At 40.3% G+C, this 25,944-nt stretch overlaps 1 protein-coding gene across 15 annotated transcripts in view; it reads right to left on the bottom strand.

Annotated features, from left to right (window-relative positions):
* Positions 1–25,944, bottom strand: part of MAP7D3 (MAP7 domain containing 3) — a 47,335-nt gene that overhangs the window by 9,681 nt on the left and 11,710 nt on the right. For 3 of the 15 annotated variants that reach the window (XM_063347337.1, XM_063347335.1, XM_063347336.1), the window contains exons 2-13: positions 23,854–23,955; positions 22,950–23,030; positions 21,366–21,529; positions 18,403–18,517; positions 17,372–17,404; positions 12,277–12,378; positions 9,736–9,834; positions 9,242–9,340; positions 8,025–8,150; positions 5,801–5,946; positions 5,287–5,417; positions 4,483–4,727 (exon numbers count right to left, since the gene is read on the bottom strand). In XM_063347337.1, the coding sequence (XP_063203407.1) occupies positions 4,483–4,727; positions 5,287–5,417; positions 5,801–5,946; positions 8,025–8,150; positions 9,242–9,340; positions 9,736–9,834; positions 12,277–12,378; positions 17,372–17,404; positions 18,403–18,517; positions 21,366–21,529; positions 22,950–23,030; positions 23,854–23,955 (1,443 nt within the window). The remainder of the gene's footprint in view (positions 1–4,482; positions 4,728–5,286; positions 5,418–5,800; positions 5,947–8,024; positions 8,151–9,241; positions 9,341–9,735; positions 9,835–12,276; positions 12,379–17,371; positions 17,405–18,402; positions 18,518–21,365; positions 21,530–22,949; positions 23,031–23,853; positions 23,956–25,944) is intronic. The other 12 variants (XM_063347338.1, XM_063347342.1, XM_063347340.1 and 9 more) reach the window with 12 other exon arrangements.

Genomic DNA, 25,944 nt, shown 5'->3' with positions numbered 1-25,944 from the left:
CAATTACCATAGTACTTAAAAACATATTTCTAAAAATACATTGTTTTTTCTATAACACTTAAAAGAAAACTGAAAAAAATACTGCTTTAGGAAATACACTTAACTTCCTTCTAATAAAACTCAATGCACGTGACCCTAAAGAGGAAATATTTTTTTTTTATTTCTCTTGTTTCATAACATTAACATTCATGCCTTTATACTTAGAGAGTATCTTAGGGTGCAAATAATCACCCCGTTACCTGGCCCTGAAAGCACATACTAATGACTTCAGCAATAGCATATTTCTACAGATTTTAGCAACTAATCATTTTCCAATTTTCATGGAGACCAAAACAGCTCCAACCACCAGGTTAGTAGGTATTTGTATGGTCCTGCAGTTTAGGTTTCCTCATGGCCTGCCTGGTGTTTATGGTCACATGTATTATAAATTACATATTATAAATTATATATTTATTGTTATTTATATAAATTATAAATTAACATTAGGGGAAAAAGCACTCTTGCCATCCAGCTGCTCTCAATATATATTGAAAGAACACGGATTAGTTTTACCAGTTATTCCCACTCTCTAGAAATATTACTGTTTGACTGTGGCTAAAGAACTGATCATCTGAATATTCAGAGAATGAGCTCTTGGCGTCAGTAGAGCAATAGCATCATAGTGTAAGGTGAGGACCTGCCTTTCTTCTTTTTAATATTTCAGCACATGTACGTTTGCTTAACATTCATAAAGCCTTCGAGCCAAGGTAATATTAAGGAACAATGACATCGGGCTTTCATCAGTAATTTTACTTCTGACCTAAAGACAAATCATTCAAAACACAATGCCATCATTAGGAACTTTAATACCCAAAAAGCTGCTTAAGCCCCATGGACACGTAATCACTACCTGCAGCTGTAGGGCATAATTACACAGAGTGCACCCATAGCAGCTGAATCATGGCAGTGTTTTCTGCATAGAAATTGTTCTTGCAATCCTAGGAAAAGCATTTGAACACATGGAGTGCAGTCACGGACTTCTCTAAAATTTAGCTTTAGCCAGCGCTGAAAAAGCAGCACCTCCCCAGGACACGCATTGCTTCTGATTTGGGCAAAAATGCAATCATGTTGGTACAAACAGGAATCAGCCACGACACTTCCCAATTTGAACTCAGTCACAAGGGGTTCTCCTCCTCCTCCTCAGCTCCGAGCAGGAAAGATCGATCCTTTGCAGTTACAAGAACCATCAGCAGGATCTGCTACTTGAGACTTGCACATACTAAGTGCCTTTCTTCCTATATTCTGCAATAATTTTTTTTTTAATTTAAAGAAAAGGCAGGAGGTTTCATTTACTGTTGCCGGCATATAACCATGAAGAAACCAAAATGCTTCTCTTCACCACCACTCGAGTGTCTTGCCAGTTTAGACTAGTCCTGTTTTACAGCAGAGGCCATCTTCTATGATGCACTTGCACGGCAACCAATGCAGCAGTCCTATTTTAACACTACTGGAACTTCAGTCATATTAAAACTGGTTGACATTTAATGTGAGGTTTAACCTTTTTCCCCCCCTTACAGTTGAACCTAAACAAGACAACTTAATCCTCAGCAAGGAGGCTAAAGGTTTTAGGCTTTTACATTATAGGTTTTAGGGTTATAGCATCATAATGATAGCTTGAAATATGATGAATACCTGGCATCAAAACCAAAAGAAAATTGGTCATAATGATTCAGGGCACTGTAGATATGGAAAGAACAGGGGGCATAGAACCGAAAGAGAGGATAGGAGACCTCAAGTCTACGGGGAACCTTCCCATTGCTTTTTCACTTTTGAAGCTTTACTGATGTTTTCTGTATGGTTACTTCAATAGCGCTTTCATCTCCACGCAGCCCTTGTACAGACTGCTTCCACAGGGCAGGACACAGGACTTCCCAACATGATTGCTAACATGCCTTAAGATTCTTCCAGCGTTTTATACTCGGCTGCATTTTCCTTGTACTCCCACTGTCATTCCTGATAAGAACTGTCTTTTTCTCAAAGGACCTTTTTGTGATGGAAGGGGAAAGAGGGAAACAGGCAAGAGAAATGCCTCAGAACAATTCTAAAATGCATCTAGAGGACTGATCTGTTGGCCTTACTTAATTCTAGCCTGTGGTTTAAGAAGCATGATTAAGATACTTGTGGCCGTCGGGAATACAGACTGCCTTTAGGAGCTTCTTCAGCAATATCTGGTTGCCAGCTAAGTAGGAAGGATGCAGATCTGCAACTTGTTAAGAGGTGGAAGTTGAACCTCCTCCTTTTCTCCCATTAATCTATAACTTTTTTACTTAAGACAGAGAAGAATATTACACAGATGTGAGGAGAAGCTGGTGTCAGTTCCTTACCAGACTGTTATTTTCCAGTTTGACAGCAAGAACACAAACATGCTCATATTGTAGTATTAGTTGGATGGAGGGAAGATTCCAACACATTTCAAGGCAAGCCATTTATTCACAATTAATCTAGGAATCATATTCCACAGCCTTCACTACCCAGATACAAAAAAGTGAGGCTCCATGATAGTTTATTACCTATCATCATGCATAAGGTGAGAGCTCATGAAGGAGCACTTCTTATGCTTTAAGTTGAAACAAGCCTTTTAACTCTCAGAGAAGCTGCGAAAGGCTGCTGCCAGAAATGACAACTGCTCCAAGTCACTGAAAAATAGAAAGCGTTTTACTGCAGAACAGTATATTTTAGTAGGAAGACACAAAAAACAAGACCAAGACTTGATTGCTGTCTGTCAGCAACAGTCAATCAAGTTTAGTTTGAAGGAGAAGAGATGGCGTGATGATACAAGCACACAGAGCTGAAATTAGGTTGAATCTACAAGACCTGGAGACTGATTTGCCACATGCCACTCATTGGTGTGCTCTGACTTCAGAAGCTGTCTGGAATATGGTATTGCACCAACCCACAGGGTGAACCGCCTACACAGATGGGTAAAATCAACATTGCAAGCAACTTTTTTCTTTTTAAGAACACAGATTTTGCCTTACTTAGCAATATTGCAGTGACCCAAAAACAATGAAACAGATAAATGAGATCATCTCTATGTTGAAGAACAAGCCCACTATTTCCTTATCTTGCATGTGTCAAAGAAAAAGAGCTTCACCCAGCCCCAGTATGAATCACTACAAAGATGACTAGCTTGGAGATTAAACAGAAAATAAAACGCAAACAGGTAAACTGGGTTAATACAGTTCCAGAAGTCAGTGTGGAGAGGAGACAGGTGGGGCATCCAAGGAACAAGGACAGGTGTTCTTGTTCCACAACTGGAAGATACAGAAATGGGACACGTTGTTATGGAGGTTTCAACCAACCAATGACATTGATCACAATTGATTATGCCCCCTCCGAGGCATGCAAGACATTTACCACAGTACTGTAGCACATCAAGAGATGGACATTGTGACTGCTGAGATGAATGACGTGTCACTGAAGACGGATATGCAACTTCATACCAACATCCACATTTGACTATGACATCCAGGCTTCCTTCTAGAGGAACATATGCTCAAAGAACTGTACCATAAATGAGTTCTTCCACTAACACTGTTTCACATCCAACATTGAGTAGTGCCCATAAGTCTCAGGAATCACAGGCAACTGCAGCAGCTGAGGAACGCACAACAGGAACCGCACATGCAGTAACGTGCAGCAAGCATATGTTCCCACTTACCTTGTGTCTGAAGGATTTTCACCTCCAGCACTGCCCACTGGCTGTAGTTTAAACTCCAGAGATCCCTCCTTTTCCAGTTAAGTCTCCCCTAAGTCCTTCTCCACAGAAAGGAGCCTGCCAGACCTCATCAGAAGGCTCTCCCACATTCTGTTCTGGAGATGGCTGATGGCATTTTATCGGTGAGAGGGACAGAGGCTGTGCTTACTTGGCATGATGAAGAGGACTAGAAGACTGATCGCTTATTCAGTATATGGCTCTCCTTAATCTACCAAGATCATTTGTCACTCTTCCTGAGGCAGCAATGATTATACATTCACTGGAATCAAGACTGAGGCCATCTCCTAGCTTTGTGAAAACTGGCTCTCAGCCTGGTGATGCCCTAGTAGCTGATTTCTTCCTCCAAGCAGTTTTAGGAACTACCAACTGGACGGAAAGACCTTTGCATAGTGTAACTATTGACTCTGCAAACCTAAGCCTAGTAGGTCCCTCAGCTAGTGTGGCTGCAGTTCAAAAGGCAAACAGGATTTCTGCTTTTCTTAAAATTATACTACAGGCAATAATATTGAAAGCTCCTGACTCGAATCTCCAAGCCAAATAAACCAACTACTGTGCTAAAATCCATGTCCAAAAGTCATACCACGTAAAATTATTGTATAAATAATCAGCAATGAACAGCTTTCACCTTAAAGCATCCTATCCTCAGGAACGAATTATTTCACCAGTCCTAGTGCTCACTGGAGATGTCTGGAATAAGAGCGCATCAGTCACGGAGAAATACTCACCTTCTTTGGTCTTTGTGCTAGCTGCTGCCACATCCCTGTCCGAGGCCGGTGAGGCACCTTGCTCTTGTCCTGTTCCTTCTGTGCTCTTATCCTTTGGTTTGCTCTCTGCTTCAGTTTTCTTTTTGGTAATATTTATAACACCTGGTGTTAGAGGTGGACGTTGGATGGGTGCAGGTTTAGAGACTGGAGTAGGAGATGGTGGCCTTTGTTTTGACACGCTGGGCGAAGGTGGGCGAGTCTTCTGTCTGTTGAAATAAAGAGTATTTTCCAGGTCTAACACTGAAACTGAGGACAGCAGTCTACTTTGGTTAGTTTACATTATGCGCCTCACTTTTAAAAATAAATCCACACACAAACTACTGGTGCGTTCCTCATAAAACTCAAATACAGGATTCCAAAATACCCTGGACACCTGGACTTGTGGGCTAACATCGAATCAGGTCTGCTAGCCCAGACCTCCATTTACTCCACATCAAGGATGAACCCTGTGATTCCAATCCAAGAAGCTTCCTACACTAACACAGGCAGATCAGCTTGTTCAGAAGCTGGCAGGCTCCCTGTTGGTTTTAGTGCAGAGATTGTACAGAAAACCAGGGTGAATTTTGTCTGCGCAGGAGACAAAGGTTCAAGTAAGAGCTGCCATCCCTACGGTGGAAAAATGAAATCGGACCAAAAGTGAAGTTCTTGTGTGTATAAACATGGCATAGCATAGGTCATCTAAACGCTCACAGTGCAGCTGTCTGAGGCAGGAAAGATCCTTCATTTTCTTCTGAACAAAAGAAGAAATTCAACCTGGACGCATACCTAACTGCAGAAGGTGATGGAGGACGCTTCACCAAATTAGCAGGAGAAGGGGATCTTCTACGGGCAGACACAGATGGCGAGGGAGGGCGTCTTAACCCAGAACCTGGGGATGGCTTTTCTGTCTCTGATTTCTAAGATGATACATAAAAAAAAAAAAAATAAAATAACGCTCACTCTCTAGAATACATTCCAGACAGAGGAGCTGCTACCACAACAAACATACAACTTCTCAGTAAGATGTACTTGACAATTCCTTTATGTTCCAAAACACAGACCCAGCCAATATGTTACCTAAATTAAACTTTGGGAATCACAGGCAGCAAACAGCATGCCTTTAAAATACCAGAGAGATCAAAGATCATACAATTACAATTCGATTTCACTACTGTGTTTTTTAAGCAAACACTATTGAACATTTCAATAAGCAAGCAAACTGCTGAAAGAGGATCCCATCCCGAGCTACTCCAAACCCCCAGATTAATACAAACCTAATTCCTGCGGATTTTCAACAAACCTGGGTTGAATCTGGTGAACTTGCATCAGATGAAGATACAGAGGACTTCAATCTGTCGATGCTACGACTGCGCACGGGCACTTTAGGAGCTGGAACTGGGGAACTGATGGAACTGGCTGAAGCTGAACGAGGACAGAGGTGAGATTCTATAAAAGTTAGGAATTTGACAAGACACAACGAGAACCAAGTGCACAGCATAAGAGCAGGAGAAAAGAGGGAGAAAGAGAGAAAGAAAGATTGTGTGTGTTAGAAACCGTACAGAGGAACACCACAAGCAGCGCACACTGCAATGGGTCACAGACAGACACCACCACCACACGATTAGTACTTTGGAAGCAATGGCACCAAGAACAAAACCGCTCTGAAAGCAGCAGTCTGGAGCAGAAAAAAATAAAATGCTTTTCCAAACAACATCTGAATTTGCAACACACCAGCGTTACTTTAATTTTAGTCAAGCTGCATCTAATCACAAATACTTCAGTTTTAATGGTTTAGCATCTTTCTTTATGAGTTCTTCATGACAGGGTCAAATTTTAAGCATGTTTCCCCCACACTCAAGGAGGAAATCTTCCTTCTTTTCAAATAGCAGTTATAAAGCTGCATTACATTAGGAATCCGAGCACTGCTTTTTAAACTTTTCTTGTGAAATAAGCATTTGTGCAACATTACTTCATTCTACTTTCCCTGACTCCTTTAGTACTATGTATGTGTGCCCTTTATTCACATCAAAAAAAAAAAAAAAATCAAAATAGGTGGTGTAAAAGAAACCTACCAAGAGAAAAAGGTGAACTGTTAAACTAAAATACCTTTCCTACCTGAAGCGTCAATCTCTTCATACACAAGATATTGAAAGAAACTGTATCTTCCAATTACTTCTTTAACTAACATAATCATAGATGGATAAGCACACATAGATGTAAAAATCTACTTCTGAAACTAGATATTGGATTTTTCTGTAGTCTGAATAATTGTGACAGATGCCAGCAGTGAATTTTGTAACTTTATGGAAAATACATTTTATTTTTATATTTACAGCATTTGTGCAAGGAGAACTGCATTCTGTTTGTAAATAGTTTGTGCTAAAGCCCCGGTACATTTCTACTGAAATGAAGAAAGCACCTTTAAGTAAACTGACAAAAAAAGTAAAAGTCATCTTTAATTTAGCAATAGTGAATGTCACATGCTGTCAGTTACAGTGAAAAAGATGGTATTTCCCCACATGACATGAACTGAAATATTCATGGTAAAATAAAAAGGTGGCACATAGATAGGTGTGCAAAAATATGACCGTTGACTACAAACCAAAAAAATGAAAACTGATTATCACACAAGGGGAGCAGTGTAGAAATGTCACCACTACCAACACGGACCGAGTTAAGTGGCATAAGATAAAAAACAAAGATGGAAGAACATACTTAAGAGGAAACAAGCAAAACTTGGAATGCAAGTTGTGAAGTAAGAGAGGAGAAAGGGCTCCACATTGGTTCCAGATATGCATTTACTAGGGCATTCTTATGACCCATAGCAATTCTAAGACCTGCGGGATGCAGCTGGGGCTTGTCCACGATGCAGAGATTCCTGCGCTAGTACTAAAGCCCACACTGTGGGCTATCACTGTGGGCTATCGACTATCAGCTCGGTCTCAACCACTACAAAATTGCTTGAGCCAGCCAGGGTTCTTCTACAATATCTTCTCCTTCTACTATGCCTCTACTTCTACAACCAGCCTGAGCGAAGCCAGCTCAGGGCTCCCTATACTTACGTTAAGATACCCCTTTGTCATGTTCCTACAAGAGTTTCTCCCCCTAAGGAAATTTAGGCTTTGCACTTATCCCTTTCAGCCTCCTTCGAAATTCATTTGAGGGTACACCCAAATGCAGACCTCCACCAGTTAAAAATAAAAAAAAATAAAAAAAAAATATAAAAAAAAGAAAAACACGAACAAAACCCAAAACGAATACCACTATCTGGTTCTCTGCAGAGCAAGTAAACTGGCACTGGAGTTTAAAAGCCAGTATTATTCTTTGGTTTTGTAAAGTAAACATGCAACATTGCATACAAATTGGTTATTATTGACCAAAGAAAATACTAGATAAGTAATATTATACATAACCATATATTAACTGGCTGGTTCATACTTAAGTGTAGCACAGTTAGTGACTATCACGTAAGTTCTTGAAGAGCAACTGCGTAGAACTTTCAGGCTTTGCTGCCCTCCTGTTACCTGCGGGATCCTGTCCATCAGCCGATAACGTAGCAGCACTTTTACTCCTAGCTAAGGAGGCCTGTGTGGGGGCGAGGAGGCGACTGATTACGCTACTGTCCAGAGGACTGAGCTGGGAGCGACGAGCTAAATGATGGGAACAAATCAAAAGAGGATCCAACATGAAATCGTATCATGAAAAAGACAAGCAGTACAAAGCAAAGGAAGATTGTGAGCATTGTTGCAAATCACAACAGTTTTGGAGGAAAAACACGTTAAGTCATGGAGAGGGAAATCCAAACTAATAGCACAGAAGGGTTAAACACTGCAATCCCTTATGTTGCACTTCTCGTCCTTGGCTTGCTAATCGTTTTAATGTGCAAAGATTGGCATGCATACGACAGAGATGCATGCTGAAGTCAGCCAAAATCTGAGAAGTTTTTTGACCCAGCTCTTCAGCGGTATATTCTCTAGATTGCAGGGAAGGCTGTTCTGACACAATACGCAGAAAACTTGCAAGTCAAAGCCAACGGTTATCATCAGGCATCATTTGCACAGACAAGTCCACAGGGACAGCACCCATCACCCTCCCATACAGGAAAGATTCTGAAGCAGAGTATCATTTCCAGCGTTGGCAACAACTGCTAAAAAGGAAAGTTTCAGATTTGTTAACTCAAAGGGAAAAACATGTTAGAAAAGTTGCTAGTCTTCAGCTTTAGGAAGAGCTCCTAGGAGAGAGGTTATTTGTAACCTAGTGGGGAACACGCAGACCGAAAGAGACTGAAGGGAGAACAGGCTTCCTCCTTCATTTGCATGCACAAAGTTTAGGCCAGCAGCAGGAACAGAGAAGTTGCTTTTAAACAACTGATGAAAGAGAGCTTAAAAAGCAAAGGTAAGATTTAACTAAGCAGTGAACACATCAGTGACATTTTTACTGTATTTTACATTTCAACCTACCAGCGTTCAAATACATCTCTCTCTCTCAAGCAGAAACACATTTTGCTATCTCCTTCCAGTGCCATTTAACAAAGTCAAAGTCCTTCTTACAGGATTTCTTTTTTGTCCAAAGGGAGAAATTTAATCTTTATCACTTACAATTTTATCTTTAGCACTGGCTAACTAAAAAGCCATTAAAAAGTCCTAAAAACTTAAGAACCAAGGAAACTAGCGAAAGTAAGCCTATCCAAACTTTACTATGAATGGCTTTAAAAAAAAATTCAGCTTGATGAAACAACCACCTGGTTTTTCTTCCTTTTTCACTTTTTCTAGTTCTGGAGAGGGTTGGGGTTTACTACTCATCCTATTCAAAGATGTGCTCCTCTTCTTTTCTGTTCCTCCTAGAGACCAAGCGTAAGGAAGGTTATTTTTAACAAGATATTTCTACATCTGATTTTCTAAACTGCCATTCCCATGCTTTGCTCTTGCCAAGAAATCAGCTAAAACCACCGGTCTGTCATTACGAAGCACTGTTTTCTCATGAGCGAAATCGGTTTGGCTACCATTTGTCTGCTCTCCCCCCACCCTTCCACTTTTCGGAGGGATAAGGCTGGTTTATAGATGCAGTTACCCAATATCTGGCACTGCAATGTGCATAACAAAATTTACGCCACAGTGCACAGACTACCCGCACAGCAGTGAAAGCCTGAGTAAGAACATTTAGAATGGTTTAAAGTCAACTTCAAATATCCCATTTACTGCCTCCCAATTCTCCAAACAAACTGGTTTCTAGCACCTTTCTGTTCCACCTGTGAACTTTTGAGTGCTGACTGCTGAGAATGCAGAGGAACTTTGTTATTCAGTCTGTTTAATGAGGCGCTTCTCTTTGTGGTACCTGGAAGTGAAAGCGCATGGATTAATAACATGAAAAGCCTCAAAGTCCCCTCCAACACCAGCCCTACTTCCCTAAGATACAAAAGAGTAATTAAGTCACTTTATAGCATGAATCCTTCACAAGCAAGAAAGCTGGATCAGGGAAGAATTGTTCTATGTAAAGCATTACTTCGTATATTCCTGTATGTTACTGATCATAGCAGCAGGATGCCAGTCTCAACAGACCTCTTGTTTGACCCGCCAAGGCCATCCTTGTATGCCTTTTAAAATAAATAATTAAAAAAGGCCATTGCTCGCATTTTGTATGAGTGAGAGCAAGAAACAAAGCGCTCGGCTCAGAATTAACAAAGAACACAGCTGATTAAATACTCCACTGATCCAGAGACAAGCGTCTTCCTCTCAATTCCGCATTCTGCTCCTCCACCTTCCCAGGCACAAACACACGGCAGCAGCAAACTGGTTAATTCTGCGACTGCATTTTCTGTCCTTCGAATTTAGCCATCATTTACAAACAGCCATTTCTTCCCGAGTGCCAGATCAAGAGCAGAGAACGGCTCTGATTTGCTGTGGCGATCTAAAGTAGTCAGTTAGTCGATCTCTCTATCGTTGGAGTTCTGTTCAAATTTCTGGTACTTCAGGCCACCTGAGAATTTTTTCCTCCAAAGCAAACAAGGATTCACAAAGGATTTCAAGGTATGACAGTAACTTTGAAAGCAATACCAATTAGTTGATAATTAGTGACTTCCTTTGTTAGCGGCTTAATTTCTACTTTACAGCCCTGTTTCTGACTCATACCCAGAGCTGAACCCTGCAGACACATTATATATAAATATCATTTTAAATCACAAGCAGCCTCCAGTGACTCAGAGCCCCTGTAGCTCTGCCAGTATAGATATATTCACTGATTCCCCCACCAGGCAGACAGTGTACGAGGACAAGTTTTTCTGCTGCATCACCTTCCAACGTGAACCAGCAAAATCACGTCCATGTCAGGGATTTTTCTAGCACAGCCCATGTGATCAAAGGTTGTAGACTGACAGAACACTGCAGCACAGACCTAGCTGAACCTGCTTTCGTAATTAACAGCTCTTGCTTTTTGTCATTTTCGGAAAAAAATATAATATTTGGCATACAGGCAAGCTCCTATGGAACACTGGGAAGATCCCCCACAAGGAAATCTCAAGCTAAAACAAGCCAGTATGTGCTCAGACAAATAATTTTTATTTTCTAAACAAGCAGATTAAGAGAATTCCTTATGTTTTGTAATTTTATTCTTTTTGGTTTTGGAGAAGGGAGATTGCCATGTTTTACAGAATGACCTTAATGGAACATTCTGTAAGGTCTGCTGCCCATTTACTCTCTATAAATAGTCTACACGTATCAGGACAGAGGCAGAGAGGAGACTTGCACATACAACACTTTTACTGGAGTGGGAAAACCAGAGATCTACCCCATCCTTTACATCCCTGTTAAGACTTGGGTGGTGCACCTTTTAAACGTGACAGGCTGCAGTCAGCAGCTTCGTCCACCCCAAAGCTGCAATTCAAAAAGAGACTGGAAGCCACAGAAACTGGCAGAGGATCTCTAAGAGTACAGACACTCTCAGAAAGCCTTAATAAAATAAGTAATAAAAGGAATAGCTGGCTTCCAGGCCATTTCTATTCCTTGATGGTCATTGGCACAGTAAGTAACCCAGAATGCTTGCAAGCAGCAGTGTGCACAAACAGTTTGAGAAATGCGTAATTTGAGTATCAGCATCAAGCTTACACTACTTTATTGGGCTAAGAAATGATCTCAGAGCTGCAGGCTATGGCTATAATAATTCTAGAACTCTGGGTCAAAACAAAACCCACCACCTCCCACGCAAAAAAGTCCCACAGGTGCCAAGAGATTTTCATGCATCCTTCTCTATTTGGTTAAGGAAGATTTCTAAAATTAAAAAGAAAGTATGTGTCTATAGAGTACAGGACTGGCACAACAGAAAGATGTCAGAACTACGTTGATTTTTTCCTTCCCACAGGCAATCAAATGACTGAAGCTGTCTAACAGAACAAGGAAAACTTTATTTTTGTACTGTTTTTATTTTGCTGAAATTTTAGGGTGTGATTTAAGGCATGCAAACCCGTAAAGATGATGTGAAATGATTTGTGAATCATCATTCACCAAGATTCAACTTTAGTAAAACAATTACAGAAACAAAAATTAAAAAAACCAAACATCAATCTTTACCGTTACTCTTCTCCTCTAACAGAGATCACATCAACTGGGTCAAAGCCCTGAACAGTCAAGCTGGATTAACAAATTGCATGAAATGCATTTGAGATCAAAATATGAAGTGAGTTATAGAGCAAGGGAGGAAGAGGAGTATTGTTCCACCTCCTGTCTCCTCCCCAAATAACAGGTAAGCAGTACACCTGCTACCAGCAGACACACAAACACTTACTTCGATCAGATGCGTTTAAAAGCGCTGCAGAGGATGACAACCGTTTATTCACAACAGCTTCTGTCTGTTTGAGGTTTGCTGTGGAGGTGGACCGCTTGCCGGCTGCGTAAAGAAGCGCTGACTTTAGAATTCACCTTCATACCTGAGTAAGAACCTTTCCCACATCGCTGTGAGCTAACTTTGGAAGTATTACATCCTGAAAGCCGTTTCCAGTTTTGCTTAATGAGAAACAGAGATTTTTTTTTTTCCCCCCCTTAAACAGACTTGATACAATTAGCACCAGTTGTAACATGCAATGAAAAGGCATTTACTTTTAGTGGAGTGCTGCCAAGATTTTAGGCATATCTATGCAAACAGGTGATTTTTAAACCCTGCACTTGTAACATGTAAAGACAAAAGCTACTGCGGTTGTGTGTTGTTACCAGACTGGCAAGACAGAGAAAGTAACAACAAAACTTGAATAACAATAATTTCTTTCTTTGTTCCTTCCATATAGGTATGTCAAAACAGTTTTTCAATCACTAGTTAACAAAAGCAAAACAAATGCTTTTGGACGGATAAAAGCAAGTCCCAAGGAAAGGCAAGGGAGCATTCCTATTTCCAATTACTTCCCAAGGGCTGCTCTAATTTAGAAATTTCTGATTTTTTTCCAAAAAAAGATATTCTTTAAGTTCATGTTTCCTACCAGTTTTCTAGCTCTTCTGAAAAAAATTGCCACAAGAAGCATTATTGTATGTGTACACACACACATATAAAAAAATCACATCTCACGTGGCAAAATTTCAAGTTTACCACAAGCCAGAAAAGTATCTGCTTTTTAATTTCAAATAATGCACTTTCAGGATGAACACTACTCCAGAGTGTGAAAGCCTTGGAAAAGCACGTACCTGTTGCTACGGAAACTCAATAAGCAAAAAAAGGGTAATGCACACAAAGTAGTGCAGACTAGCGTAATAAACACAAGAAATTTTATACATCAAACACAAGTAATCGATTTTGCTGGCATATCGGACAGCAAAGATGATTAATGTGAACTCATTAGTACCAAAGGAAAAAGCAGTGCTACTCACCACCGAGGCAGCATCTTTCCCCTTTGGCCAGCGTGCTACAGCAGCTCCTGAGAGCAAGCGCCAGGACATAAGCATTCCTATGGATGGCCCTGCCCTGCCCCGTACTTTTGGCACGTGTACCCCACCCAGGCTTCCCGAGCCAGGGGCCTCCCGCAAAACCACGGCAAGTGAAAACCAGGTTTTGGAGCTGAAGCTCCAAAAGCAGCAAGCTCTTGTCACAGGGAACAAGAGCAAAGTCCCCACGGGGTGAGAGGGAGAAAGGGGGATCTGCTGAAGTTCGTAAATGACGATCTGAGCTTAGTGGATACTTTCCCAGCATAACAAGAAGAAAAAAAAAGAAAAAAAGAAAAAAAAAGGCATTTTATGACTGAAGCTTGAGTACTGGGATAACTAAAACAGCCTTGAGAGAGAAAAACCGGGAAACTCGTAATTCATGTATGTGGGTGTTTTCAAAGGGAAAGACTACCCTCTAGCGTCTGCTCTTAAAAAGAAAGCCTGGCTCCTGCCGGAGCTCAAGCATGTGCTCCAAGGCCTTCAAACACCGCAGAGATGCTTCATACGAGTTTTTCTTGGTTCAAATTAGCACTTGCATGAAATCTGAGATTCTGTCTATCGCCTACTAAGACCCATAGGGCAGAAAATTACACTGAGCAAAGCAATCTTCCAGCGAGTTTACAAGTTCTGGAGGTGGGCTGTGCTGGTCAGTAAAGAGACAAGGGATGAAACTTCTCTACTAGAAGATTCACAAGAGAAAAATGACCGTCTATATATGACCGCTCAGACAAAAAAAACAGTATCAGTTTCTATTTTACTGTGAAAGAGAGTGGTGGTCAGTGCACGAGCTTAATATCCCAACTGATGCCTTGACTGAAAAAATCTAATTGGTAAAAGGTATTCATACAGATATTTGAGTTTTCTTTTTCCAGCAAATTTTAAGATCTTAAGAAGTCAATGCTTTTTTGATCAATAATTTTGCAAATACGTGATCAGATGGCCTTAACCTTCTCCCTACCTCGACCGCAAGATGGCTTCTGCAAACCTGAAAGCTTTGGACAACTCACAAAGAAAAAAGCTTTAAAAGACAGACGGGATATTCTTGAGTAAGGCAGTCTGCTTATATAGGTAAATTACTCTTTTGTATTTTGGGGGGAAAGTTAAACTACTTACATGAAGGGATTCTAAATGGAAAAAGCATATAGCATAGTCCCACGTCATACCAAGCATCTGTATTGTTTTTAATGGAAGGGGGAAAACAAACTGAAGCAGCAAAGCCAAATAAAGCGTATGACTGCCCTGCAGCAAGGCTTGCGATGGGGTAAGGAGCTGGGAAACAGGGTATCTCAAGAAAATTGTCATTAGAGAGAGCAGCTCACAACCTAGCTTCTGAGTTTCACTGAGAGAGGGTGCTGGAGCACCGCCTATCTCAGGCTGGATAAAATTAGGCTCAATAAAATAAGATGATCTGTCTCTTAGTACCTTTCAAATTTCTACTAGGACAAGGAAGCTCTTTATTTAGAAAGGAGAGACTCTGGCAGCCCAATTTCTATTCTAATAGCACATGGCTCCACTACAAATGCACCTGAACGTCTAGTTTTGCTCAGCAGTCATCACTAAACCTCCCTCATTTACAAGGGCTCTGTCATCAAGGATGCTTTATTACACAGCCTTGCCATTTCTCTTGGCAGACCCACACCCTGCATGTCTCATCTTCGCACCGACAGCAATGTCATTAACGTAACATTTGACCCTGGGGCCTTCATCAATTTTTAAATTTCAGGCCGTCAGCGGGGTACTTGGTGCAGTCTCAATGAATCACATTCTGTACGTAATGCAGAATGGCTGATGGCTGGCGAAACGTTCCATCACGTGGGGTTTACTTCCCAGGGCACACTACCTACATCACCCACAAATGCTGCGTTACCGGCCAATGTTCCTAAATTCTACTGTTGACATGGTTCATGGAAGAACGTGTCTGATTTTATATTTTTTTTTGCACAGCAAAACAGTAGATAAGAAAGTCTTTAGTCCTAAAATAACGCAAAGGATATTTGAAATTTGTTCCCGAAGTGGTTTTCATTTTAAGAAATGGAGCCTTTAATCCCGAATCTGCCACAGAAACCGATGGTGGAAAAATAATATCGTATTGGAACTTGCCCTAGATGTGCTGTTAGAGAAGGTGCGCTACTCAGCCACAATGATGTAATGTAGCGGAGCTCATATGGGGTCATTTTTTAGAAATCCAAAAGTAATTGTTGTCTTTCCAACAATTGTGCGAATATATGGTGAAAGGGACTAAATAAGGATTTTTCAGAAAGCCACCTAGACTTAGGCATCCTACACGGTTTGGGTAGGTTTTAAATAAGAATTAAGTGAGGAGCCTCCAGAAAGTGAAAAAGCTAAGGACGATCCTGAAATTGGAATAAATATGAGAAGCATGAATCCAATTATGATTCCACATTACCCAGCCCAGGTAAGAGAGCTGTACATTTGAAACCTCAACATAAAGATGAACACAAATTTAAAACACTGTGGATGCACATGTGTCTTGGTCAAACACTCCATTACCTGTTTATTTTTTCAAAATTGGTGCCAAGTTATTCAAATTTATTGACAGCAGCTGAACTTCTCTGCTCCTCCTGTTGTTACTTTATGATGCAGAAAGTAGAGCTTAAGCGCCTGTTTTTACATCAGGAGCCTGTTTGTTGGAAGACACTATTTTAACGTGCTTCAGCAGCACCGTGGTTCAAGTCTTCCTCCACGATCAAAAGGACAGACAAGACCCATTTCCTCACACAAATGAGGAGAGTGCAAAGGACATTATTTTATGTTTGTTATAAAGCTTACCTTGAAAATTAGATGAGGTACAAAAGAATAGAGGAGAAAAAAAAAAATAGTACTTTCCTAAACATTTAAGGCAAATGGGATTTCCCAGTTTCAAGGTTAAATGACATTTGGTAATGTGGAATACAGTAATTGGATTTATATATGTATCCAAGGAACACATGTTAAACAGGTAAACCAATCCAGTCAAATTGGCTAATTTTGGAGAAAATTAGGGATTCATGCTGTGCAGAGAAAGGGAATAGAGAAGTTAAATAAAATACACATGCTTCTGCTGCGTTGCCAGAATAGGCCACAGTAGTTAAATCATCCTCAGTCAGACTTTCATTGCATTTTCAAGTCTCATATTGTCAGCATTACAAGACAGCTGTATTGAATTAGTAATGCTGTGAGCATGCTCAGATTTTCAGAATTCACATTTAGCTGGGTCTCAGCTGAGGGCTATCATCTTAAACTAGCTACAAGAAATAATTTTGCTTATTAAACATACAGCCTTGACAAATATATCAGTGATCCAAAGCATTTCTCTGAACGGCTCAGTCTGTGCACTGGGAAGCGCCAGAAATGCAATGAAAACACATTTAATATATAGAATTATGTTTAGATAATTGGACAGATCTGATTTCGCAAAGCCCTTCATGGAAAAAGTATCAAACTACACAAACCCATTCCCTTTCACAAAGTTTCAGCAAAATAACATTTGATTTTGCAAATGTTGCTTCAATTGCTGGTAAAACAAAGCAAAAAGAAAACAAACCAAGCCCTACCATGTACTTTTTGCAAATTAGGAAACAATGAAAGGGTTCAAAATTGCCCTTAAAAAGCCTCTTAGACTACTGATCTAATTTATATTCAAATACATGCCACTAAGAATTTCTCTTCTCCTCCCTCATGCTGTATCCAGTCATCTTTAAAAACCCAAATGCACATATCCTTTCCCTGAAAATTCCCTCAGGATGCCATGACTTAAGCTGTAGTTTAATTAGCTGGGAGGGCTAGTTAAAAACGTAGAGGGGAGCTGCTTTCTACTTAGGGATCACATTTGTTGCACAGCTGGCCAAGATCCAGGAAAAGATCTATAAGAAGATGGTTTTCCTTAGTTCCAGAGAAACAAGAACTCAAGTTTAAAAGGTTAGTAGTGAGTGTTAAACAACAGGGAAAAAGAACATTTTAGAAATCAATACCACCACTTCCACCTTCATCTGTGGTCTGTTGTTCTGTAGAAGAAGAAGGTTTGTAAGCTAAGTCATAAGGTCAAATAGCAAACAATGCAAGTTAACCAAAAAAACGGGGAAGCTGGATATCAAAATGATAATTTATACCAAAGCACTCTCAAACATGTTATAAATAAACACCTAAAAGTCAGCACTCAAGCTGACAGAAAAAGACAGTACTAAAACATGCTCAGTACAATTCCAACAATTCAGAAGACAGGCTGAATTGAAGGTTTTTTTTTGTTTTATTTTATTCCTGGACAATAACTTATGTTGTTACTTATTGGCAGGATCTTCCAATAAGGTAGTGCATAAAAAGATTCCTTCCACTGCAATCCTGATTTGCTGGTCTGATTTCAGAATGTTTACAAGCAGAAACAGTTAATTGTGTGACACCGGAAACAATCTGAGCTCAAATCAGAGTGTGTTGAAATGCATCACCTAATCTAGAACGCAGCCTATTCTCTGAGAAGCTCGGACACTGCCCACTGCATCTCCTTACACATTTCTGGTCGTTCAAATAATTAGTTAGCATTCTGTAATTCTAAGGGTGTGTTTAAAACCCTTATTTATATATATATAGATAGATATAATATTACAGTACAACTGGGTTGGGGTTTTTTTTTTTGTTCTCTTTATCATCAGTCTTAGCACCCCATTACATATACTGCATTTGAAGGACTCAGAATTATTTTAACATAACGCATTACAATTCCCCCGATCTGATGGCTGGGAACTGCCGATGCAATGCCATGCAGCCAGGTGTTGCATTTCCTGTGCGGCTCCTCTCTAGCTCTTCCCAAAGCCAAAACCAGCCCTAAGTCTGAGCAGCATTACAGGGCAAGGACAGACACGAATCCTTCCCCAAGAGTTACCCACAGATCCTGCTGTAAGATCCAAGACAGGAAAGGATGCCTAGGTCCCTCTGAACAGTGCTGCACCTGCCAGTGCAACATACAATATTCTGTGATTTTAGCCATGCTAGAAAAGGTGCTGCTTACCTGTTTTGCTCTCTGAATCTGGAGTTACAGACCCTCCCCATGACCACCTCTTCTGTCGTGTTTCCAGTCGCTGATTCCTTTCCAAGGTACGATGCATAACGGCTTCATATCGCTCCTATCAAACAACACCTCTATGAAGCTATATAACTATAAAGCACAGCTAAGCAAGAAGACAAAATATAGATTTTTATTTTTTTTTCCTCAGTATGATTTAAAAATCTGTTTTACCTATACTGCCTGATAACAAGCTTTTGTTACAAAAACTATCATGCAAAGAACATTAAGGGCAATTAATGGTTTCAAAACACTGCAAACATGATTAGGTTGAGCTAAAGCACAGATAATCTATTCTACTCTTTACTTAAAATAGCCACCAAACAGATTTCCTATTCAGTAAACAGCACTACTTATTTTCTAAATAGGGATGAAGCCCAAACTGAGGAAAAATAGTTGCTTACCCTTTAAACTATTTATATTCTGAAGTTATTTCTAAAAGGTCCTAAAAATTCTCCATTATAGAATACCAAGTATAAGGTTATTTGTATTTTCAGAGAACTACACAAACAGTAACTCAAGTCTTAACAGATACTGGCATTAATAGAGATACAGTGAAACCAGAAATAGCGAAATTAATAAGAGATACAGCGAAACCACAGAAAGGCAAAACTGCAGAAAAAGGCCCATCGACTCCAGATCTTGACAACCATGGCTGATGGGACAGAGACGACTGAGAGAAGCTTTCTCTTCCATCTCCAGGGCTAGTGACTGCTAATGTGGGAACTTTACCTCTTGTGCATAAAGATGAACTACAACCACGCTAGACTCTTTCTTCTCCATAATCAGCCAGGTTTTCATGTATGTGTCAACAACAGATTTCACTTCTGGAATAATCATATCCCAAGTGATCTTTTGAAGCAGTATTTAGTGCTGGTACTTTGCAGTAAGACGCCAAGGGGACTCATTATCAAAACATTTCTCCCTCTTGAGGACACAAGACTTTCACCTCCTTTCAACGCCAATTCACAACACAAACTAAAAAAGTCACAGTGTGTAACAGACAAAGTAAACTTGGGAGGAAGGATTCTGTTCACTGACAAAAGATAAAATTAAAAGGTTTTGTTTAAAAATAAAGCTCTGTTAAAGAAACCTGAACTAGAGTTTACCTAAGGTGCCAAAGTACCCAGACATGATGTAATCTGCAAATGGTATTTCCATGGAGGTATCTGCAGTGTGGTAATTCTGCAAAGTCCCAGTTAGAGACAGAGGCTTCACTTTTACAAACAACAGAAAATCAGTTACCAGCTCAAGCTATCAACATAATAATTTGCACAGCTGTACAAAATAATTGAGTAACTGTGAGAAGACAGATACCTCAACCCTAGCCATGGCTATTTGTCTTCATGACTCTTTTAGGCAGAGAACCACTTCTTTTTCCACCGCATTTGCTATTGTGCTGCTGCTTCTACTTTATCTAAGGACCGTGATTAATTAAACAAGACTTGGCTGAAGTAACAGACTACGTATTTCTTCATCCACTTCTACCACTAAGTTTACAACTGTAGATGACACCTGACCAGCAAATACTGCCCTAAGATAGCTTAGCTTCTGTAAGAGTGATTATTTGCTAAAGTCAGAGTACAAAAGTCAAGATCTGTTTTCACTTTGTGCTTGAAAGCAAGGTTTACAGGTCAAGTGCACACTATTTTCCCCACCTGCTGGATTCTTCACATATAACTCAGTGTACAAGGCCATCTTCCTCCAGGGACCAAGTGAAAACCAAGGTTAACACCAATCAAACACTCATCGGCTACTCCTTGTCTTCCTTGATTATTCACCCGTGTCCACTTAAAACATACCTGCTATCCTCAAAATTACTTGAATAAATGTATTATAGGCTTGGGGGCAACACCTCTTGAAGCATAAGGGATGCTTTTTGCTTAAAGTAGTTGCTTAGAGATGACACTGCACTGGACTGCAGTCAAGGCCCACCCAAACATTTCTGCTTGTTCTTCAGCAATGTAAACTATTCCATGAAGTTCATATGGAATATCAAACTGAACACACCCAGAAGCTGATTACAGATAACCAAACACCAGCATAGAATACTGCCAGTCAAAAAGGGTAAAAAAAAAAAAGGTATTGCTAGAACAATATAACAACGGCTGAACTCCAAGGCAACAGCCAGCCAGGCTTACAGGCTCTTTGTCAATCACCCACAGCAAGTTCTTAAAACCAGCTTCTGAAAGCACATGTGCGTGTCATGCTTTTACTGCTAACACCCTGGAAATGAACCCTTCAGAACTTTGCACCACATTTAATACACAGTAGCAGACCTACGCTTCAAAGGGGATGGCATAACTTCATGTATTTATTTCAACTTTCAGCTTCTATCAATCTTGCCATGAACTCCGCAACTCAAATAGTGCTCTGCTGGTCCACGTGCAGTCAACGCAAAGGTAGAGTCACTTAAGAACAGTCAACACACAGCTCAAAGCAGCAAAGGGTAACTGCACAACATATAGTAACAAATCGTAATTTAGAAAAAGTGAAAGAATGTGAGCCTCTTGGGCCACAGCGGGGCTCCCAGGAAGCAAGACACAGAATTAAGGAAAGTCTAAGACCTGTGGCCCATGCTGATTTACAAACAGAATCTACAAAGTGCACTGAAAGGGATCTAGAAATCTAGGAATACAGGGTGGGTTTTTTGCTCATGTGAAAAATAACCAGTGGCAAAACAGAAACCAAAGCTCCTAAAGTCCCAAGTGCCTCAGGGATAGTTAAAGCTAGGCTGGGATGGGGAAGGAGCACATGTGTCTATATAGTGCACTGTACAGATGTGAAAAATATGTTCTAATGACTTCACCATTTCCATAACTTTCTATTTCACAGCATTTCAGAGCACGTTAACGTAGGAAAACAATGTAGGAGTTTCTTTAAAACTATAAAACTTCGATGCGTAGTACCTTTTCCTCCTCTATTTTCTGTTTTCTCTTTTCTTCTACTGCTGCCCTCCGTTGTTCCTCTTTCTGCTTCTGTTCCTTTAGCTTTCTCTGCCGTTCTTCTAACTGTTTTTCATACTGGAGTTTTGCTTTTCTCTCCTTTTCGAGGATTTGTGTCTCTTTGGCAGCTGTAAATTTTTTAAGAAAAACTTAAAGTCAAACTTAACTATTCATTGATATTACAACGCAACTTGCAAGAGATTACCAAGCAAAACTATCACCAGTTAAAGCTAAAATATACAGCAAGATTAGCTTGCAGTGCTGGTTGACACTGCACATGATGACAAACCTGTCAATTCTGTCCCCAGGTTGGGTAGGAACTAGATCCTTTCCTGCCTTTTACTGTCTAGACAGGAATGTCAGGATATGCATATACCCTACATTAAGCATATACTTTTCTTGCCACCGTAATAGTGAAGTCTGTATAAGTAAGTAGTAAGTTGAGTATCAAAGGGCAGAATTTTCTCTGTTGCGATTTTCATTTTTTTAGAACAAGATACAACGAAAAGATTTAAAGCACCAAGTGACAAGATCGGAAAACCCCACAGTTATTGCATCTGAGTTCAAAATAGTTATGTCACTATCCTCCGCAGCCTCCACCTAGGAACAGCTGGGCGCAGTTTAACAGGAAGCTTCAAGTCCTGTGACAAAAAGCTAGTGGTTGAATGCACAGTGGAAGTATTTTCTGTGGCTAGACAGAAGAAATGAACTGAGAGACCAGATAATTACACCAACAACGTATAGGCAGTATCAACATATAAGGCCCCCAAATACTTCCGAATTTATATGCATCCTAGTCCTACCCTCTCTCTGTGTTAGGATAACACAATCTTTCCTGTTGCTGCATGTCTTTGCCTTTATGTGAAAAACAAACATAGAGGCCAGAGAGACACAACTCCTCACAAGCTGGGAGACCAAGACCCAGGACTGCAGGGCACGCTGTGACCTTTTCATCTGCTGCTGCACACGCATGCACTGATTCACGTCACTAACAGCATAAAGCTGGGCAAGAGCTGTACTCTCTTCTCAAGGTCTCTGATTCTTTGCTAAGATAAAGCGTATACTGCTGACACTTCGATCCAGGAGTCATTTCAGTGTGCCAGGAAACAAGGGAAGCAGTGTTCAAGGCAATCAAGCCATTCAACCAGCTAAATCTTTTTTCTGGTTTTCTCTGAATCAGTGTTCCCCAAACCTCAGTCTTCAGGGCTACAGAAAGCAGATCTAAGCTAAAAATTATCATTTCAGAAGTGTTTTTGTTACAGCTTTCAATAAGAAATTGGCTACATTTGCTTGGTGGTCACTAAGAAATGGAAGCTCAGAAGCGACATACAGCTTCAAGAAGCTAAAAATCTCTGGAATGTTCTCCTCTCAAATCTAATACTTCTCCATTCAGATTCAGAGATGGTCACTGATGCAAGACTAAGAGCAGACCTTGTCTCTTCTCCCGAGTAAGCTGAAAAAAGTGACTGAGCAAGGAATAAGAGAGTAAATTATTCCTTTATCACAAATATTTTAGAAAATTTTATTTTCAATGAAACATGAAAATACCATGTTGCTTTTCCCGCTCTTCTCTGCGCTCCCTGGCCAGTCTTTGTCTTTCTTCTGTTCTTAGAGTGGAACCATCTATCACTGTCAAAAGAAAAATTGAAGACACATAATTGTCAGTCATTTTGAACACTCAAATTTAAATAAAAAAGCTGAAAGTCTGTACTATCAAAAGGATAACGGAACTTCCCGAGAGATACATACCACCAAAGCACTGCACACTGTATATAGAGATTAAAGACGTCATCTGAAAGATTCACAGGAAGCCAAATATCCTCCTTTTTCCCCTTTCCATTCCCTCACAACAACTAATCCACTATTTTCAATAGATGTAGCAGAAAGCAGACACAATACGAAAAGGCCCAATGCATACAGTCAAAGGAAAGCCTGAGCAGATGTCAGACATGTGATAACATATCCGAATTCAGCTCTGATCCTCATTCTTGTACATATTAATTCCTACGATCAAGAATTACAGGGATCTAGGAAAAGTCAATCTGAGAACAGATAGTTTACCCGCCATGACAAATTCGAAGTGCTGCAGAGTAGCTAGCTTGCAGGCTAAGCAGAACCAAGACTGCTTAAGTCTTTGCAGGTATAAAAACTTGGAATTTCAGCAAGAAGTGAACTGGTAACCTGACCAGAGCACAAAAAAAAATCATTTATCTTTGTTGTTACGTCCTGCTGAAAAGACACGCAACTGAACTCTGAGTGAGTCAAGAGCAAAAGCCTGCCATCAAAACCAGATCTTCAACGAACCTACAAACCATCTACCAGGTGCTTTTTGCTCTGATGCCTCCTGAAGAAAGAGCATCAAACTTCTTTTTAAATTATGTTTTACTCATTCCCTACTAACTCTCCCTTGTGAACCCAGTACTTCATTAAGAACAATGAACAATAATTATACCTGGTTTAGTTGCTGTCTTTATATTTATTGAGGTCTGGACTGCAATAGGGCTAACGCCACTTTGGCTTCTTCTTTCTTCTGCTATGGCTTGGGCTGCAGCAACTGTGAGAAAGAATCATTGCAGATTAAGAAAAGCTCCACAACCAAACCTCATGAAATAAATATCTAAAATCAAATACATAAAATTCAATAAATAAAATACAAAATATTTAACACTCGATTAGCACTGGTAGAATCATATTCTGATGAGACGCAAGCAGGGAAAGGTTTATGAAGAACTTTCATTATTTTATGACGTGAAGCAGAAAGCGGATTAGCTGCATGAAGTAAACTATTAAGGGATGCTTACAATGTACTTCTAAAACTGGATCTTCAAAAAGAAATTTTAATTATAAATTAGACTCTAAAACAGTAATTTGAGCATTTGTGCAGAGACCCGTTCACCTTATTCAAGTTTCACCAAGGTGAGTACAGCGAACTGCAGGGCTACGACTCCCAGTTAATCATACAGACATGAAATGCTACCAATATTAATTTCACTAAATAACAAAACCCATTAAGAAGTCAGGGAGACTAATTTACCGTATCAGTTTCCACAGATTTTCTTTCTTTTGCTATCAACTTTCACTTTAACGAATCCCCTTTTAGGGTGTGAAGGTGACGCATTAGAGGGAAAGCAGGCAGGGCACCCCGTAAGACAGCATCTCCCCATTTTCCTGCGCAGCTTTGAACAGGGGTGTCCTCACGGCAGTGACACCTTGTTCCCACCTTGGCTGACAGAGACAGGGACATCAACTCGGGCCTTAGAGAAAAGCCCAACTTTGGGGGCAGCAAGAGAACACACTATGCAATTAACCAAACAGGAGAAAGTAGAAGTCACTTGCTTTAAACAGAACAGGCAATCCACAAAAGTAATGCATAACGTGCCGTGATCTCAACCATAACAGACAAATAGTAGAAAATTTTGTGTTACATTTTAAAAAAGATGAGAACAGATTTGTGAATGATCCCAGGCTTCCCTTTAATAGAGCAGTGCAGAACGCACAGGAGGAAGGAAGCGTCTCCCTCTTCTCCACGCATTGCCATGACAACTAGTTGTGTCATGGTAATAACCCTCCCTAAGGCTGCGCCCAAGGACAATCACCTCAAAGTGCTTAATCCCATGTGATGTCAGCAATAAATGCCGATTACAATACTTATTCAGCAACTCTAAATTGTCACCCGCAGCTGTTGCGATGTCTTGAATTAATTTTTCATTGCAGCCCCAAACAAAAGTCTTCCTCAGCTCCATCCCGTACATCTCTGAGGCGCTTTTCAAACAAGTCAGAGACCAGACCTACTGCGACACGGTAAGATTACCAATGGCAAAGAGAACAGCTAAAAAAAAGGGCTCACTGTAATTTCACTACGTAGACCAAAAGTTGGTCAAAAAGCTGATTTTGTACATTGTTGCGTGTCATGTGGATGGGAAACTAGTCCAAAAATTCACCAAGTGGAAAACAACAAAATTGTATATTCTCAACACAGTTAGACCTGAAAACAGCCTGAGGAAAACCAGCCCACTGCAGGATTTTCTGAGAGCAAAGCTATACAGCCAGGGCATTTATATCCAACGACACCTCTGTAAATCACAACGGCTGAAAGAACAGAAGTTTCTTCAAACACCACTGAAAGTTAAGACAGATACCGAAACCCAGCTGCATCTTTCTCCAGTATCCATGAGGATGGGAGGGGAGATGGGGGGTGGACAGACAGACAGACAGAGCCAATGCAGCCCAGCCCAGCAGGAAACGAGCCCCACAGAATAAATTCACCCCACACCTACACCCGGTGTGGTTAAGACCAACATCGGAATTTTGCCTCAACTCTCCAAGTTTAAACATCCAAATTTCCGTAACAAAGTTACAGTAAGAAGCAAGCTGCAATTTAAACAGGCACAATATTCACCTTATTTTACTTGCAGAAGTATTTTACTATTAGAAATCTTGCCGAACAAACCAGTCATAATGGGTGTAGGTCATTATGTATTTAATTATGCGTTTAAAAAAAAATAAACACTTGAATAATGTTCGTGATTAGAAGGCCCTCATA

The sequence above is a fragment of the Chroicocephalus ridibundus genome, chromosome 9, assembly GCF_963924245.1.
Source record: "Chroicocephalus ridibundus chromosome 9, bChrRid1.1, whole genome shotgun sequence".
In the NCBI taxonomy this organism is placed as follows: Eukaryota; Metazoa; Chordata; class Aves; order Charadriiformes; family Laridae; genus Chroicocephalus; species Chroicocephalus ridibundus.
Note: the sequence above shows the minus strand (reverse complement) of the source record. Positions and strands in the feature narration are given on the sequence as shown.